The sequence below is a fragment of the Festucalex cinctus genome, chromosome 21 (assembly GCF_051991245.1).
Source record: "Festucalex cinctus isolate MCC-2025b chromosome 21, RoL_Fcin_1.0, whole genome shotgun sequence".
Lineage (NCBI taxonomy): Eukaryota > Metazoa > Chordata > Actinopteri > Syngnathiformes > Syngnathidae > Festucalex > Festucalex cinctus.
In genome coordinates, this window is record NC_135431.1 from 5,532,204 (window position 1) to 5,552,742 (window position 20,539).

General features: G+C 37.4%; 1 protein-coding gene across 6 annotated transcripts in view; it reads right to left on the minus strand.

Annotated features, from left to right (window-relative positions):
- The window catches only part of cnih3 (cornichon family AMPA receptor auxiliary protein 3), an 87,186-nt gene that overhangs the window by 16,600 nt on the left and 50,047 nt on the right, over positions 1–20,539 (minus strand). For all 6 annotated transcript variants that reach the window (XM_077510527.1, XM_077510526.1, XM_077510525.1 and 3 more), the window contains 2 exons: positions 15,806–15,874; positions 10,858–10,905 (listed from right to left, as the gene is read on the minus strand). In XM_077510527.1, coding sequence (XP_077366653.1) covers positions 10,858–10,905; positions 15,806–15,874 — 117 coding nt within the window. The remainder of the gene's footprint in view (positions 1–10,857; positions 10,906–15,805; positions 15,875–20,539) is intronic.

The window sequence follows — 20,539 nt, forward strand, 5'->3', positions numbered from 1 at the left end:
AGAAAATTCATTTTCTCCATAACACTGACTTTGATACTAATATTTTGTGTTTAGTGACGCGGCGTCAAATTAGGTTTAATGTTACAAAGGCTTTGATCATTCACATCAGCCTTGAAAACGTTCTATTTCATCAGATTGCATCATGTTTCATTGTAATTTGCAGCTCTAGTTAGGGCCCGAGCAGCTACTGCTGCGAGGTTAAATAAACCCGAGTTGAGTTGAGTAATTCCATACACCGGCAGCCCATTAAAAAAAGAGATACAATGCTGCCATATGCTGGCTATAGCTAGTGGTTGGTTTTGATTTCACAACTCATTGCACGTTACACTGACCACTGATATATTTAAAAAAATGTTTACTTCTTGTCACACTCCAATATGCTCCGTAAAGCTGAGCTTCACACACAGCCATTTGTTGCTTTGCCATTCATAACTTCGGAGGGCCACACTGTTATATTATATTAGTGTAACACAAGCGTTAGTCCACAGTCAGCCCTCAAGGGGAATTAGTGTGATAGTGTCATTGTGATTTAGTCACTATGCATGATGTGGTCATCATGGCTCTATTATGTACTACTTCACTGCCTATAAAGATGTCCATTGACAAATGACACACTATAACCAAGGAATATAATGGTAGTGTTGACTGTAAGGGAAAGAAATTAATGTTCACATTCAGCTCTTAATTCCAATTTCAAGTTCTCAATGGACTGTTATGTTGAAGCTTTACTAGCACTGAAAGGAGTGAGATGAAGAACTGCAGCCAGACTGTGTGAAGTTGCAACAAAGCCAAAACAATATAGCCACAATATAACCACAAAGTGATAAAATAAAAACGGTACCTAGCAAAGGCACAGTATTTCAGCAATAAATAAAACCTCATCGTCTGCTCCAAACAGACGAGAGATTCCATTTATTTATTCATCATGTCATTTTCGAGGGGGTCCTTTCATGTCAGAACAATCTGACAAACGTGTGTTGCTGAAACTCAACCTCAAACTGTATATATTAGGGATGTAACGATAATGGCGATATCGTGATATTAAAACTTCCACAATATCGTCGTCGTCATGTTCAGAATATTTAAAAGTAACACATCTGTAAAAAAAAAAAACTCGGGTTGATTTCCATTTGTGCAATGCTAGCACCCTCTAGTGGCTAGTTTATTAGTGCAATTTAATTTTCATTAGGGATGTTTTGGCCTTCTGTGTTTAAAATCTATGCTAATTGTGAGATGAAGGGGAACCGAATTTGCTTGTGAAGCGATCAAAGTGTGCTAGCATTAGCAAGTAAGTGCCTCAATATTGTTATTAGAGATTGTAGGTGGTTTATATGCATTGCTGTTATGTACAAAAGCACAATATTGGGCTTTTGTTAGTATGAGCTCTCATTTCTTTTAAAATATTGTGACCCTTCTTAAATATCGCCGACGCCCCCACAATATCGTGATAATTATCGTATCGTGAAAATATCGTATCGTGATGTTTGGATATCGTTACATCGCTAGTATGTACAATTCACAATGCAGGCCAAAAATACTACATTTTTGTGCATTTTGCAACAAGCACTAAATTTATCGTAAAGCTATTTGACAAAAAATAAAAAATAAAATGAAAATATATTAAAATGCTGTATTTTCTAATTGCAGTGTCTTCATCACTATACTGCCACAGAACCATTATCTCTCTGAGGTCCAATTTGTACTGCAACCCAACAGGCGATGATGGTCACTCATGTTTAATGGCCTGGTGCCCATTCCACCCTTGGCCTGTTTAATGAACTGCTGACCAGTTACCAGATTGATGAAGGATGGCGGTAATTACTCAGTAGTTCAAGGAGGATCCTTGCTATACGTTATACATCTTAATTAGCTCAGTTGAAAAACATTATCAGTATCTTCTGGTGAATTTTCTTCAAATTCATAAATTCAACTCATTCACTCCCAGCCATTTTCATAGAAGCAATCCCGTTCACTCCCGGCTGTTTTACTGGATTTTGACTGATTTTGCAAGGCCCACAGAATATTGTGTTCTATTGCTATAAAAACATGGAACCTATCAAAAGAAAAATGAAAGTCTCTTCTTTCATCAGGAAAAAAAAGTATGCTTCTATCTGTTTCCGTTTTGCAGCAATTAGCATTAGAAGAGAGCTAAGTTTCATCAGTTTTCACAAATCTATTTAAAGTAATTGAGCTTTTTTTCTACATGGCCCTGGTTGATCTCCTTTGCTCTGCTGCCACCTGCTGGCCGTTTGTGTAATAACTACCATTTCTGCAATCAAAGCCTTCTGTATGTTCTAGCATTAAAAAAAGAAACAAAAAAACGTATAAATACGTCTTTGGGACACGTAAAGCAAAAAAAAAAAAAAACATATTTACACATTATTGGGAGCAAATGAGGGGCGCAGTAACTGTCAGAAAGAAACAGATGAGGAGGAACATGTCTAAATACAACACAACTACAGCACCCCTTTTTTAGAGTACCGACATAAAAAATGTCTTTTCCACAATAAAAACTCTGTGTAAAAAAAAAACAAAAACAAAACCCAGCAGTCACTATACATACATGCGCACATCCTCGCAAACCTTCACTGCTGAATGAGATATGTTTGCCTAAATATTGTATGAGTTGCATATATGGCAGGTTTTGCACCACTTGTATTTTGCAAACTCGGAGTTTTCATTAAAAACACTTTTCCTTTGAGCTGAAACATCAGTCCTCTTCCAGCGCTTACTGCAGTATTCAGCAGCACGACGCCGATGCCCTTTCAACCCGAGGGCAGCAGTTGATAGGCATGAAACGGAAGTCTGCTTTTTTTGCAATCGAGCTGATGAAATTCCCCCGTGCGCACGAGTTGTCAGGACAGCTGCTACACTCTAAACGCCTTCACACACTTGAGACGAGGAACGTATGCAACATCACTGTCAGATGGGAAATCTCTGAGGGAGAAACGCAAGTTGAAATCCGATTTATCCCTTAGGATATGTATCTGGAGATTTTCCCTTTAAAACTGATTTCCTCTGGAGAGTGTGCGATAGCTATAATAAACGTGAGAGGACTTAGGCGAAAATACACATATTGCCCTCTATGGTAGTACTTTGTTAGTATTTTTAAAGTAAAAAATACTCGTACATTACGCTTGCCTCGCTTTCTTTATGCCCGTTTCGCATTGCTCGGTAGAGTGAGCAGCCATTCTATGTCACTATGCAGAATGTTTGCGACGTAAACAACAAATAAAGTTTCTGCAAAATCTATAAAACCGGAATGATTTTTGAAAAATTAATCTCATAGATATGTTAGTAACAACTAAATAAATCATATGGAGCAAAACTTTGTCATGGTTTGGGTTGGGTTTTGGTTTGTTTTTTATTTTTGCTTTGTCATGGGTCTTGTCTGATTTTGTCATCATGTTCCTTTAAGTTTGTGTTATGATCTATGTTATGTTCTGCCTTACTTGTCTCGTCAAGCATTGTCCCGCCCCCCTGTGTTTGCCTGATTTCCGTGTGGGTCAACCAATCAGCACCCTCTGTCACGTGTGTCTATCCCAGCTGTGTCTCATTGTGTCAATTAGTGTGTGTGTATTTAGTCTCTTGTCTCCCCTATGCCTGCGTCGATTCATTGTCATTTTCCTCCAGTCATGGTGCCGGATTTGTTCCACGTCTTGTCTCGTTTGACCCTTTTGGACTTTGTTGCTTTTGTTTCTTAGTTTGAAGATCATTTTTGCCTCCTAGTTCTTGTTGATTAAACTTTTTTTTACCTCATTCTTTGCCTCCTCATCCTGCTTCCCTGCATTTAGGTCCACCACCACACCTCAATTGTGTCAATTAGTGTGCGGGTGTATTTAGTCTGTTGTCTCCCCTCTGTCTGCGTCGATTCATTGTCATTTTCCTCCGGTCATGCTACCGGTTTTGTTCCACGTCTTGTCTCGTTTTACCCTTTTGGAGATGTGTGAGGCGATTAAACTTTAACCTTAAACGTTCAACTAAAAAATAAAATGGAAATGCATATTTTACAGTAGTAAGAAAAAGTGCTGAAAATCAGTCAAACTAAACTGGGTTCTTTATTCAACTCAGAGTTTTAAGATCGGTTGAGAATTCAAACCAAGGAAGAAATTTGCCTAGCCCAGTGCAAAATTCTTTGTAGTATATTTGTAGGCCAGTTAATATATCTTTATTTGTAATGTCTTTCTCTCTTTCACTCTCTCGGGGCGAATAAAGCCTCCATCTGTATAGCTATCCTTCTACAGTGCATGAGTCTTGGCAAACTTTATCAAAGTATGCAGGACAGGTCCTCAGTGGCACCATCTCAGACAATCTACTTCACACTGATTAAAGCAACAGCAAGCCCAGCTGCTGTTTCTATGGCCAATGTAGATACATAATGAGTGTGCATGGAAGATAAAAGCCAAAGAGAGGGCGAGGACCAGACCATGAGATGTAGAGATAGATGTGATGGCATGATGGACGCAGCAAAAAATGAATGAGATAGAGGCGGTGTCAAGAATCTATGTAGAGAAACATCAAAAAGCATCGTGGAAATCTCAGGGGACCCTCTCCAATTCAATCCAAAGCGCTTTGTGCAAGGTTTCGATGCAGCTCAAGGTTCTTAGTCAAAGATTTTTTTTCATCAAGTGTTTTCTTTGAGGCCATCTGTATCCAGGAATGCTCTCTTTTGATACTTTGTATTTTTTTTAAAATTATATATATATTAGGGGTGTCAAAATTAGTGCATTAATTTTGAGTTAATTGAGAGTTCCTTTAATCAAACTAATTTTTTTTAACGCACGATTAATGACTGCCCCTTATTTGGAAAGCCTGTACTGGGGGAATTCCAGTTAAAAAAAAATAAAATAAAAAAAAATAGTAGTAATACATTTTACATTTGTGGAGATTGGGGTTAATTTGTATTTTACTATTTTAAAAATGTGCAGAATTTCACAAGATTGGATTGCTCTTATTATGAAAAGAAAAACGCATTGAGCTGTCGCCATCTTACAACGCAGTTATGCCATCTAGTGGCAGAAAATTAACCTCAACACAAATCAATATAACACTTGTTTTTTACAGTACGTTTTTTAATTTTAACACAGTTTTATGTATTATGAAATTACTGCATCAATGACTAAAAGATGCAGCAATATTCCTTTTCATTTAACATTCTATTGTACATTCAGAAGAGATCCGCTGTTGGACTTCATATACATACAGTATGTTAGGTCAGTGAAAACAATCGTAGACATATATATATGTCGCAAGACATATATACAAAGCACTTTTGCTATAATTATCTAATCTGTTGGATTTCGTAAACTCCTCTGCAGCGTAGAATAAAATTATAATGACATTACAGATGAATACAATGGCGGCAATCCTGTAAATGTATGCCGTTTCCAGCGTGAGTCATGGCACGATTAATATTAATTTCTTCCAGATCCCCTAGTGGCTGCTATTTTCCTGTCAAAGATGGGGTTCCCTTCTCCCAGTTCGCCTCTCCTATTATTATCATCCTCTTTCGCTGCCTGGCACTTTCTCTTCCCTTTCTCTGCTCCTGACACCATTCATCTACACTGTTCTCCGCATCTGACGACTTCCTGCCTGCTAACACTGCGTGGGACCGACGGAGTGCTGTGCTTTGCACATAAGCTCATTATTCGGCCTGCCTGATTTACAATGTTCCCACGTGAGAGATTTCACTCAGTTTGTATCAGCAACACTTTTTGGTGCACTTAACGGAAATATAGTATGTCATCGTATGTGCAAATGTTTGTTTGACCATAACATTTGATTTGATCTCTTCTTTTCCCAGCTAACTTTGGGTTAGAGGCGGGGTACACCTTGGACTGATTGCCAGCCAATTGCAAATTTCAAATATTATAACAAGGGGTGTCAAAATTAGTGCATTAATTTGAAGTTCCTTTAACGCCACTTTTTTTTTTTTAATTCATTTGCTCTCAATAACGTGTAAATACGTTTTTTTTTATGTTTTAAGTGTCCCAAAGACGTATTTATACGTTTTGTTTTTTGTTTTTTTTATGCTAGAGCATGCAGAAGGCAACACAGTAGACACGTCCACGTCAAATTCAGCAGTAATAAATTTAATAACGATGCATAGATTTGTGGAGACTGGGGTCAAGTTGTATCTTATAATTTTTAAAATGTGCAGATGTTCACAAGTTACTTCATGTTAAAGATTAGATGCCATCTAGTGGCGGAAAAATTACCTCAACACAGATCAATATCACACTCATTTTTACAATGCATCTTTTTAGTTTCAACCCAATGTTATTATTTCAAAATTACTGTATCAATGTCTAAAAGATGCAGCCATATTTCTGTTAGTTTAATCCCCCCCTTTTATGTTAACAAGAGTATGAAAACATAAAATATTGTGCATTTTATTGTACATCTAAAACTGATATAAAACTTGTGATTAATAGTGGGGGTTTTTTGAATTTTTTTTTGAACATGTATGTAAAAAAAACAGACTAGTTATAAAAATACATATGGGAAGACAAAATAACTATTGAAGTCATGCGATTAATTATAATTAATAATTTTAATCGCCTGAAACCCCAAATCATAACTAAAAACAAAGAAAAAAAAAAACCCTGCAAACCTGCTTTTGTGAGAACGAAGACATGGTCGGAACATTATGCTTCAGAATAGAACATCACTGATTTACTAGCGCCATTACATAAATGAAAACCACACAGCATTCATTTTATTTTATATATAAATGATTTTTAAATATCACATTTTAACTCATTCACTGCCATTGACGGTTATCGACGTCAACGTTCCATTTTAACTGGGCTGGCAGTAAATGAGTTAACTGAACATATTAAAAAGGGGGGGGGGGGGGGGGGGGGTCCCATATTACATATGAAGTTTGCAAGCCACGAGGAGTATTTGATCTCTCTTCAGCTGAAGACATTTTGTTGAAGAAGTCATTCACTGCCTCAGTAGGTTAACGGTAAAAAATACTGGCATCATAAACATGCAATTCAATTGTGGATTTAAGGCCAAAATGTCTCAGGACAGTGAGAAATCCCAATCACACATTGTATACTGTACACTCTTGAGGTTTAGGTATTTACTGTAAAGCTGTGAAGGTTAGGGTGATCTTGTGGCTAAATTGTAAACAAGTATTTCCTTGGATCGGCTACTCAGACTGAGTTTATTTATATTAACTACACACTTCAGTTCAAGGTCAGATTAAATCTTTTTAATTATCCCTTTAAATAACCCACTTTCCTTAATTAGTTATTTCATCCCTGCAACAAAGCACCCTTGGGGCTTTTGTTCAGACAGAAAAAGCATCCCTGCAGACTTCAAACTCCCCGGCACACTGCAGTCAAAAGCGCCATGACTCTGCGTGGAGTGATCGATTGTCAGGGTCAGTAGCATCCCAACAGCCGGCGGGTTTTTCCGAAAAATCAGCGTTGAAGCCGTTTCTCAAGTGGTCATGTCTTTCCCCCTGGTTGCACTTGTCTAGCGTTTTGATCTTGGTTGACTTGAATCAATACATATTGGACAGCGCTATTTGTGTGTGTGTGTGTGTGTGGGGGGGGGGTCGTAATTTGTAATTTGATCGTAATTTGAGCCACAATTCTATAAGGAAATCGCTAATAAGACTGTTTGAAGAAGGGTAGGATCAAGCAAATCATTCACTGGGATATAACCAAACATCCAAACATCACGATATGAAGGTCACGATACGATAATTATTACGATATTGTGGGGGCGTTGGTGATATTTAAAAACAATCACAATATTAAAAAAAAACAAAAAAACAACAACTCAATATTGTGCTTTTGTGCATAACAGCAATGCATATAAACCACCTATAATCTCTAATAACAACATTGAGGCACTTACTTGGTAATGCAAGCACACAGTTATCACTTCGCAAGCAAATTAGGTGCCATTTCATCTGACAATTAGCATAGATTTTAAACATAGAAGGCCCAAACATGCCTAATGAAAATTAACTTGCACTAATAAAATAGCCACTAGAGGGTGCTAGAACTGCACAAATGGAAATCAACCTGACATACGTGTTCCTTTTAACTATTGTGAACATGACGATGACTATATCGTGTCAGTTTTAATATCACAATATTGCCCTTATCGTGACATCACTACTGGGATATTGTGATAAAACCGCTGTCGGTAGTTCTCAAGCGAATCTCTTCAGCCACCATTGTTCATAAGCTGGCAGTTATCAGTTTTACAACATTTTAGCCAGTCTTGAAGATCCCATCTCTTTCTCCTTAAAAGAGATGCCTTGTCCAGCCACAATCCGAAGCAAAAAAAGTTGAAGATGTGAGATAGAAAGCTTTATAAAATTAGATGACGGGCTGGGAAAAAGCTTAAGTTATTAGAGCACTGACAAAAAGTTCAACACGTAGAGAAGATTTCATCAGGACAACCCGTCGTCCATCTGAAAGTCGCTTGTTTGATCATCTAGGAGCCGGAGAGTGCAATTAAACTAGAGCAGGAAAGTGAGGAAAAAAAGCATGTAAACCAAAAAAATACGAGTTTTAATGAGTACACTCGCTCGGTTGCTGTGACAACGTGCTGGCTCATTGCTCCAAGCCACAAGACTGAACATCTAATGAATAATATTCACATTTGTACCAAAAGAGCCCAACACTTTTTTTTTCTCCTGGTGATGTTGTCATCTACACCCCTGCTGCTTGACTAAAAAAAAAAAAAAAAAAAAAAAAAAAATAAAAAAAAAAAATAAAATAAAAAAAAAAAAAAAATAAAAAAAAAAAAAATCTGAAAGAACCACTCACTACCATAAGGTAAAAAAAATGGCACTCTAATTTCTGATTATTGAAATAAAAAATGTTATTCAACGCTTTTACCCAAATCAATCAGGACCACCGTGCTGTGACTGTGCCAGTTGGAGTGAGTTGAATAGTTCACTAGAGAGAAAAAGAGCTCTGGATCAAAGAGGGGAAACACGTCACCATGCTGCAAAACCTCCTGTTTCTCAGCCTCGGGCAGCCACAAAACAGAATGAAAATATATTCTGTGAACTCTCGGCATTTAATGCGTGAATGGGAAAATCGTCTCTTGGGGGCTGTTCAGTCACCTCGTGCATTAGCCAAACTTTGCATATGAGAGACATTTAAGTCCCCCCCTGCAATGAGAACGTCTCTTTTGTTGTTCATGGAAAGTAAGTGCTTATAAGCGCCATTTATTTATTTATTATTTTAGAAAAAAAATTCTCAAAGAATGTTGCTACTAGATAAATAAAATTAATTTTGAATTTTGCTGAATTCTTGCCTCAAATGCAAGAATTGTAACTGTAGTTATAAATGCAAATAGATTACTGTTACTATATGTGTTATGTTGTGCATTAACGAAACCTCGAAAAGTACCAGTAACTTTGGATGTGGAATCAAGAGTTTTTTTTATTTTTTTTATTTATTTATTTAACTGAACCGAGATAGTTTATTATTGTTTCTTATTATATTTTTGACAGTTATAAATGTACAGATTTAAAGCTTTGTGACCGGATGTATCAAATATGACACAAATAAAAAGTCATATGTTGAAGTTGATTTTCAAAAAAAAAAAAAAAAAAAAAGTTTGTTCAAAAGGACCAATAAATATGACACTCTATTTACAAAGAATCAGTTAATTGGGTTACTGGTGCCTATTTCAACTGACATTAGACAAGAGGTTTCACCTGGACTGATCGCTAGCCAATCACTGGGAAAACGAAAATGTAATAAATATTATTATATTGTCTATATGTTATGTGCATTCTCCACCACAACCACATCAAGAACAACAATAATATCCTGTAGTAAGAATGGCGATATAATATGTGTCATCACTCCCCTGTGCCCACAAAGTACATAAGCCTTCATTCTCGTGTTTCCTCCCACTGCTCCCAATCTGCTGCTAACCTAATCTAGCACGCTGTGCTGTAAATATGTACGCTACTGTATTCTGCACCACACTCACAATTTATACAATTGTATTTACTCACTTATTCTTTGCTATCTATCTATCTATCTATCTATCTATCTAGCGATCCAGCTACCTTTAGCTAGCTAGCGATCCAGCTACCTTTAGCTAGCTAGCGATCCAGCGATACAGCTAGCTTTAGCTAGATAGATAGCGATACAGCGAGCTTTAGCTACTAGCTTTAGCTAGATAGCTAGCGATACAGCTAGCTTTAGCTAGATAGCTAGCAATACAGCTAGCTTTAGCTAGATAGATAGCGCTACAGCTAGCTTTAGCTAGATAGATAGCGATACAGCTAGCTTTAGCTAGATAGATAGCGATACGGCGAGCTTTAGCTACTAGCTTTAGCTAGATAGCTAGCGATACAGCTAGCTTTAGCTAGATAGATAGCTAGCGATACAGCTAGCTTTAGCTAGATAGATAGATAGATAGCGATACAGCTAGCTTTAGCTAGATAGATAGATAGAGTGAGTTTTAGAACAGTAGTGCAAATAATATCATGTAAAGGTTTAGAGTAGGCCTCAGTTCTACTTCGAAATGCACCCTTAAGGCAAACTGTCAACAGATGCACATATAAACACACACACACACACACACACACACACACACACACACACACACACACACACACACACACAAAATGTCTCTGCAGAGCATATCACATTTCAAACTGTATTGCCTTAATACCAGTTCAACATGAGGCAAAAAGACACAGGAAGCATCTGTGTGCAATTATAAATGATTAAACAGTCCACAACTGACTCCAAACTTGCAAATTACAATCATTATAGAAGTATGAAAAATGGATCAATAACGCTTATATAACAATGAAACCAAACATGTCGAGCTGTCAGAGGGCTGCAAGATGCTCACCTTCCTCAGCAGGTTGCAGATCCTCTCGATATTTCGCAGTCTCTCCCTCTGTAAACCGACAGAGCAAAACGAAATGAGGTCACTTACGTGCGTTTACAGAATACTGAGGCGATGTTGCATTATCTGCTATGATGATATCTTTTTAATGATGAAACAGAGTAGAAATGACATTCAATGTTTTTGTTGCGTTGCCGTTCCAATCCCATAACAGTCGCTGCGGGATTCAAAGTTAATCTGAAAGGTTATATTTCCTCACGACAAAAATAATTGTACTCTTTACTGTGCTTTCTAGAAATATTTTGTGCTACATTTAGAATTATGACCTCATACTTGAGCTATGCTGGTAAGACCGAACAAACCCAAACCATCATGAGTGTCTGCTGGGAAAGTGCGCCAGAGTTTGTTGAAATGAAGCGTTTTAACTCCCACCTACAGTAGAACTTTACGGAGCCCCTAAAGTGACATGGGAGAAAAAAAGAATTAAATATGTTCTCGTCCGGACGAGAAAGTTTCTCGTCCGGACGAGAAAGAGGAAGTTTCTCGTCCAGACGAGAAAAGTCCAGACAAGAAAAGCTTCTTGTCTGGACGAGAAAGTATCTTGTCCAGACGAGAAACTTTCTCATCCGGACGAGAAAGAGGAAGTTTCTCGTCCAGACGATAAACTTTCTCGTCCAGACAATAAACTTTCTCGTCCAGACGATAAACTTTCTCGTCCGGACAAGACGAGAAACTTCCTCATCCGGACGAGAAAGAGGAAGCTTCTTGTCCAGACGAGAAACTTTCTCGTCCAGACGAGAAAGTTTCTCGTCCGGACAAGAAAAGTTTCTTGTCCAGACGAGAAACTTTCTTATCCGGACGAGAAAGTTTCTTGTCTGGACAAGAAACATATTTAATTTTTTTTTTCTCCCATGTCACTTTTGGGGCTCCGTAGAACTTTGACGGTGGTTGGCAATACATTTTTTTTTTAGGATGCTGCCTCAAAAATAGTATCTGATAAACTGAGATGGATTTTATCTGGAAGCAAAAAAGGGAATGTTTTACATTTCCAGCAGTTCTAAAAGTTTTTGACTCTTAAAAAATTTTGTGGAGACTTCACATCAAGCAGTGTAAGAGCACAGCACATCAAGCACTCGTATATAACCACACCGGTTAGTCACGTGGTGTGACATCAAGAAGCTCACAAATACTTCAATAAAACAACATTCTGTGACTGTATTAATAACGTGTTGGCTTTTCAGCTTGTTTAATAACGTGTAAAAAAAAAAAAAAAAAAAAGCTTCAGAAGCACAAATCAGCACTCGCCAAAGTGCTGACTTGAGCAGCCACTATTTCACTTAAGCTTTTAACGTCATCATCAAATATTAAACAAATTCCCACAGCATCACATTGTTTTTTTTTTCCCCCCAACTGTGTTGCTAGTTCTAACTTTGGCTTGTATTTATGAAATGTTTCTGTTAGTGTCAGAATAGGTGTTCATGTGGTTAGTTGATGACTTAAGCTCTGCTTCTTATTAGCTGACCATTGTCAGAAACACGAGTTTCGTGTGAGTTAAACGTATAAAAACAAACTGAATCTAAAAGCACCAGTATGTGTGCACTGTATCTACTTTCTGTACATGTTGTGCCTGCTGTGGACATTGTGTTTCACTGTCTGCTCATCTTGTCAGCGAATCTGCTCTCCCCATCTGCTTGTCTTGCACAGGTGTGCCTCGTTGTCTTGTGAGTCTGTGTGTATTTAGTTGCTTGTTTTTGTTGTCGCCCGTGGTGGTGAGTCTGTCCCCTGTGGTCATTGCTCACATTGTAGAGTCTAAGTATCCATCGCGTTTAACTGCACAGAACCCCCCGCAGCAAATCTGTACGTTTGGCATTCGTAGCCGTTACCATGAATCTTGTTGCCGTTAGAGCTGTGAAAATTAATCGACAAGTAATTGATTATCAAATGAATCGACAAGCATTTTAAATCATTTGCTCCCAATAACGTGTAAATACGTTTTTTTAATGTTTTAAGTGTCCCAAAGACGTATTTATACGTTTTTTGTTTTTTGTTTTATGGTAGAGCATACAGAAGGCTTTGATGCAAAGGACGGTTGCAGGAATGGTAGTTATTACACAAACGGCCAGCAGGTGGCAGCAGAGCAAAGGAGATCAACCAGGGCCATCTTGAAAAAAAGCTCAATTACTTACAATTTTAAATAATTTGTGAAAACTGATGGATTGCTGAAAAACGGAAAAAGAAACATACTTTTTTTCCTGATGAAAGAAGAGACATTAATCTTTCTTTTGATAGGTTCCATGCTTTTATAGCAATAGAACACAATATTCTGTGGGCCTTGCAAAATCAGTCAAAATCCAGTAAAACAGCCGGGAGCGAACGGGATTGCTTCTGTGAAAATGGCTGCAAGCGAATGAGTTAACGGACCGCTCGGCTTCCCTCTGCTGGTCATTGTTTCTTTTCAGTTTTCTTGGACGGATTGTGACTGATATTTTTCGGCAACATATCTTGGACTAAAAAGAAAAATAATAATGGTGGCAAAACTACAAAAAAGAAAAAAATGAAAGAAATAAAAGAGAAGCTGCTGCTAAAAACAAAAACTTACTGAAACTACATTTTATGTTTACAAAACTAACTACGTATAATTATAGCAAACATGTCCTTCGTTTTAGTATTTGGTAATTAATTTAATGCATGAGACTTTGGGGATAATTTTAAGATTTAGTTTGATATAAACCAGAATAATGACGTTTGAAATTATGTCACACAGAAGTGATGTCATCTAGCAGCAGCCAATAGAAAAGCACCAAAAGATGACGTCGCTGTCATGGTGATTTTTTTTTTTTTTTTTAAATATTGCGCACAAGTAATACACATTTAAAAAAAGAAAAAAAAACTAATACTAAAACTAAGCATTTTTAAACTAATAAAAACTAACAGAACCACCCTGAAAACTAATAAAAACTAACTAAAATGAAAAATTCCAAAACTATAATAACTCTACTGCCATATTACAAATAAATTGGTTTATTTTGCATTTTTGCAAATATGCAAAAGCACAAATAAATTATTTGTACAATTTTTAGGACTAATTTCTCTTCATAACATTATGTGGCCCTTGCGTCCTTCTGATTTTCTGCATGTGGCCCTCAAATGAAAAAGTTTGGACACCCCTGCCTTAGGGGCGCCATAAGAATGTGTCTCCAGAAAATAGAGACATTTTTATGTACTATGAAGTGATTTCAACATGGCTTTGTGTGTGTGTGAGCGTGTGTGTGCGTAGAAGGCAATCCTGTCTTCAACTGCTACTATCTTTCATTTATCCCACAGGCCACCTGGGACTCTACCTCATTTCTGATTTAGCAAAAAAGGCGTGGGAGTGGGAAAAAAAAAAAAAAAAAAAAAAAAGAGCATAAAATGTATCTTGCTGCTTTTTCATTATTTTAAGTGTTTCAGAGAGGAAGGAGAAGTCATTTCAGGGGGGGAGGAAAGTTTGCCTCTGATGTCTAATGTACGACGGTGGCATAACTGAGGGGGGAAATGATTCACGGAAGAACGGTGGGGGAAAAAACGAATCGCAGAAGAAGAAGTTTCTGCCCTGACGATGACCTCATCCAACGCGAGCGCATTATCATCCCCAACAGTCGTGATGGAATGTAATAATCGGTGTAATACTAATTACAATTAGATGAGACAACAATCTCTTCACATCTGTCTTCAAATTGGAGACGCAAGATATTGCTTTGTTTTGAAGTGTATATTTTCTCAACTACCTTCTTCACGAACAGAAACAAGGACACTTATATCCATAAATATACATATCCAAAAAATATACATAACCCAGTTCATTATAATATTCAAAATGCCACAGTGGTTTAAAAAAAAAAGAAAAAAAAAAGATAAAAAACTTCTTGCTTTTATATCAGAGGTGTCCAAATTACGGCCCGGGGGCCATTTGCGGCCCGCCGTCCATTTTTCAGTGGCCCGCGAAATCTGCTAAAAATGGCATTTGACTCAGTTCAAATAAAATAAACAAAACAAGAATGTTTGGAGATGGTCAAAGTAAGAAGGGAAGGTGTCGAAAAACAGGTGCCGTTAAAGGTTATTTTAGTTAACTAAAACTGATGGAAAAATTAAAACAAAAAAACAATATTGTTACCAAAATAAAATAAAAACGAAAATGCTTTTTAAAAATCGAAAACTAACTGAAATTACATTTTATATTTACAAAACTAACTATAATTATAGCAAACATGTCCTTCATTTTAGTCTTTGGTAATTAAGTTAATGCATGAACTTTTGGGGATGATTTTAAATGTGATTTAGTTTGATATGAACCGGAATAATGACGTTTAAAAGTATGTCACACAGAAGTGATGTCATCTAGCAGCAGCCAATAGAAAAGCACCAAAAGATGACGTTGCTCTCATGGTGTTTTAAATATTGCGCACAAGTGATACACATAAAAAAAACTAACACTAATACTGAAACTAACTGAACTAAAAGTAAGCATTTTTTTAAAGAACTAAACTAATAAAAAATAACAGAACCACCCTGAAAACTAATAAAAATGAACTAAAATGAAAAATTCCAAAACTATAATAATACAAATAAATTGGTTTATATACTGTAGATTTCTAAATATGCAAAAGCACAAATAAATTATTTGTACAATTTTTAGGACTAAACACAATTTCTCTTCATAGCATTATGTGGCCCTTGCGTCCATCGGATTTTCTGTATGTGGCCCTCAAATGAAAAAGTTTGTTTTACATTATACTACATACTAGTAAATCCAAGTGTTTATTTTAGTTTTCTATAGCATAGTGCTTTCTCTTAAGTTTACTCATCTAATTGCAGTCTTCTAAAAAAGAACAAAAAACAAACAAACAAAAAAAAACGGCATATGTTGTTTATGTTAAAAAAAAATGCCAAAAAAAACAAAACGCAAACTTACCGCATGGAGTGGATTTCCTTGATCGATTGGCACCTTGAAGTCAGCCTGGAGCTCATCAAAAGCTGTTATCTGCGAATGAAAACATAAACATAATGATTCTGTGATCAGTGCACTCTGAATTATTAAAAGGCACGAGTTGATCGACAGTAAATGCTTCAAAATCCAACAGTGAAGTGATTAATCAAATTCTTCAAAATCCAACGGTGAATGCTTCAAAATCAATTGCGACATGACTGTAGCAATGTTCATTCATGTGCATTGTCCTTGCTCAGTAAACCAACAAATAAAATTGAGGCATGTTGTCTATTCGAGTGGAAGACGCTATTGGAGGACATAACCCTAAAAAAACAAAAAAACAAAAGAGTTGACTGTTGTGCACAAAATGTTTGACGTGAACGTGCTCCTTACAGACACAACAGCGGTTTGCTCCAATCCGGATTATTTCCCCTGACTCCATAACTGACAGGCAGCTTTTTACATGTTATTACCCAGCGGATCTCAAGCGTGATCCCGGTTCATTTGCCTCGCTGTGTTACAATGTTAGCTACGCCGGGGCGATCCTCATGCCTGATGAAATTACGTATAGTGTTATCATGTGTGCATATTGGCAGGTACTGTACATCAACAGGCATATTTAACCCGGTTTATGTCAGGGCGCAAACCCTGTGGTCAACCAATAGGCGGGTTTTCCAAATGGACAAAACCGAATGAAAAGTGCGCCATGTAAACACATTAACGTCGGAAGGGTTATTATGCATATGAATGTGGCAACGCTTCCATATTATCTTAAATGTTCTTCCGTTTTTCCCGACACGCTTCACAGAAAGTCCGACAGCAGCATACAGAAGACTCGTAGGAGATGTCTGCGAGGAAACGATTAGTTCATTTGATTTCCTCAGAGTGAAGTAAAGGGTTAACTGTGCCAACACTATTTATCAGCATCAGGGAAGCTGGCTTCTCCAACTGTCTTCCTCTGCCAAGGTGTTCTGAACAGATACAGGCCCTGTAGGGAACATGCAAGCGATTAAAGCGGACGCCAACTCCCGGCTTACGGACTGCCGTTGACCTCTGGGAAGTCTGCAGCACAGATTTCAATATTCCTTGCTAAGTCCGAGTAAGGATTAGGTAAATGTTGTCAAAAGAAGAAAAAACAAAGCGGTTGTTGTTGAATCTTTTAGAATTGGTTTTCTGAGCTGTTCTACTGTTTGGATATTGTCTGTTAGCTTCTAAACCAGGCGTGTCCAAACTTTTTCCTCTGAGGGCCACATAAAGAAAAATAGAAAGCTGCAAGGGCCACTTTGATTTTTTTTTTTTTTAAAGTTATTTATTAACACATTCATTGCCAGACCAGCACATAATGCATTTGACGTCTTTTTCCGTCAATGGCAGTGAATGAGTTAAACATAGTAAAAATCAATGAAGCCATTATAAATTGTTAGTTACTGTTATAAACAGTTACTTATTGAAAACTGCTAACAGTCACAAGGCAAATAGTGACCCCTGTGTGCCACTATAATAGATACGCCTCTCCACTGAGCAGCTATTTAAAATTGTAAGTAATTTAGCTTTTTTTTTCTGCATCAAAACCTTATGTTTGCTCTAGCATAAAAACAAAAACAAAAAAAACAAAAAACAAAAAACGTATAAATACGTCTTTGGGACACACACACACACAAAAAGAATTTACACGTTATTGAGAGCAAATGAGTTAAAATGCGTTCATGCCGAGCTCAATCAACTCAGTTGGAGCGCCGTGTTGAGCGATATCAGTGGCTCAGGCTGGAGGTGGCGAGCAAATTAGGTGTAGGCGGCCGCCTCTGAATTTTGTATACAGGAAAAACCCTGCATTAATATTCGTTTATTCAGCCTCACAAGCCTATAAAAGGTAACATGACCCGCTCCTTCAAGAGATCTTGGCCCCTTGTTTGCTACATTCATCTCGAGAAAAAAAAAATAGATAAGCAAGAGAAAGACTAGGAAAACCAAGTTTCCTGTTTGTACTTTCTGATGAATGATTAAAGCTGAAACAGTCCTATGATACGTGGCGAGGTAGAGCGTTAGCCAGTTTGGCAAGATGTGGGAAAAAAATAAGTGAAAAACAAAAGGAAGGATGAGGCTCACCCATATAATCCCCAAACGCGGGCATTGTGCAACGAAACAATAGAAACCGCGGCGTCAGGATGATGGATGAGGAGCCGGCGGGGGTTAATGAACACGTGGCTCAATGCTGAGCCAAGCCAGTTAAACACCAAACGCCACCTCCATTAACCTCCATTTTCCTTGTGCCAAAAACTCGGTTGACTGTTTGCTTCATTGAGATTACAATCAATTGTAGCACCTACGAATTTCTGCCCACTTGATGTCTCACTGGGGCGCCTCGTCCACACGTTTCAGCTCGGTGCGCGTGGCGGAAACTTCCACCACCTGCATTTACTTATGTAGCTAGCAAGCTAGCTAGCTACGTAGCGAGAAAGTACAGTAGCGTGAAAGATAGATAGATAGATAGATAGATAGATAGATAGATAGATACCTGCTAGTTGTAGTGAATGTAGTAAAGGAAAAAAAATGTAACTATAGGACCTTATGAGGAAGTCACTGTACTTTCTCGCTAGCTAACTTGCTAGCTACCAAGCGAGCTACATAAGTATATAAGCTATATAAGTAAATTGCTAGCTAGCCTACTACCTATCCAGCAAGAAAGGATAGATAGATAGATAGATAGATAGATAGATACCTGCTAGTTGTAGTGAATGTAGTAAAGGAAAAAAAAATGTAACTATAGGACCTTATGAGGAAGTCACTGTACTTTCTCGCTAGCTAACTTGCTAGCTACCTAGCGAGCTACATAAGTATATAAGCTATATAAGTAAATTGCTAGCTAGCCTACTACCTATCCAGCAAGAAAGGATAGATAATTAGATAGATAGATAGATAGATAGATAGATAGATAGATAGATAGATAGATAGATAGATAGATAGATAGATAGATAGATAGATTCCTGCTAGTTGTCGTGAATGTAGTAAAGGGAAAAAAATGTACCTATAGGACCTAATGAGGAAGTCACTGTACTTTCTCGCTAGCTAACTTGCTAGCTACCTAGCGAGCTACATAAGTATATAAGCTATATAAGTAAATTGCTAGCTAGCCTACTACCTATCCAGCAAGAAAGGATAGATAGATAGATAGATAGATAGATAGATAGATAGATAGATAGATAGATAGATAGATAGATAGATAGATAGATAGATAGATAGATAGATAGATTCCTGCTAGTTGTAGTGAATGTAGTAAAGGAAAAAAAAATGTAACTAGGACCTTATGAGGAAGTCACTGTACTTCATCTTTATTTCATTCATGATATTAAAACATAAATAATCCAGATGAAGATAGTGCAGACTGAGTGCGCTAACCGCAGTCTTCTTTTCTACCGTTGTTGGACTGCGCCGGAGTCCTCGCAATTATTTTGTTCTTCATTTTTCATAAGCATTGATCTGTTTTCCATGCCAGGACTTCCCCATGCAAAAAAAAAAATAAAAAAAATTGTCACACATTAAAATATGCATAATTCTATTATTCTAAAGTGGAAGTCCCCTGTGGTCATGCAGTTTGGATTCTGACCTTTTTTTTTTTTATTTATTTTTTTTTACCACCATCAATACCTACACTCAGTCCTCTGTTTGTTCAGTATAAGATTAATTTTGGCAGTGTGTTTTGCTTTTGAGGGGGCTTCTTTAATATACTGTACGCCTACATGTTCGTCAAATTACCAGCCTCAAATAGAATTGTGGTAGAATATGCATGAAATTAGCAAACAACCTAACATCAATTGTCAAGTTACATTTACCGTGTCTCAGTCTGATGAACATGACTTTGCTGTTACTTCCTGTTATCACGCAGTCAACATAGTCACAATAAAGCAAGCCCTCTTGCCAAAGTCATCATTTTAATCTTGCAGTTAAGACATAAAAAAAGATGTCTGTTCAAGATACTGATAACGGAGTCTTACTATTTCCATTTTTTTTTTTTATCTATTGAAGGGAAGTTAACCAATTTCCCAGAATGGCTGTTCAACCTAAACAGTTTGATCTACTGTTTACATTTCATCATTTTTAAATTCTGCTCCACTCGTCTTATCTATCAAGAAGCCAGATATGCCCCAGTGAGCAATCTTTGTAGTCTCGTTGGCCTCTCATCCTTTGCTTATCCATCATTCCAGAGGTTATGGTTAAGGTTATGTTAGCTTTATATCCTTCAGCTCTTTTTATCTATTCTCCTGTGTTCTTGTCTTTTGTAGCTTGACTCAGCTATTGCAGCCATTTCTGTATTCTAGATGTTAAGAGCATTCCAGATCAGAGAAACAGTACACGGAAATTACAGGATCCCCGGACTATGACAAAGCACCTTTTTTGTTGTTGTTTTGTACGGAAGCGTAGAGCTGCCGATATGGAGTAAACATTTTTGGCTGGCGAGTATGTTCGAACATATTCGCAAATATGTTCAAACATTTTGATGGACTGGATGTACTGGTTTCTGTGGATCTCACTCTGCCTCATCGATCCTTCCCTCCTTCCTCTCTTCAGTTTTTCCTCTGGTCTCTTGAGATCTCTTTAATTTGTTGGAATTTAGAAGCTTCCGGGGTTGGCGTAAGACTTTGATTTTGTAACCATGGGGAAGGCAGGAAGTGTTTGGTCGGTGCTGGATTTCGCTTTGATTTATCTTTCTTTTCTTTGATC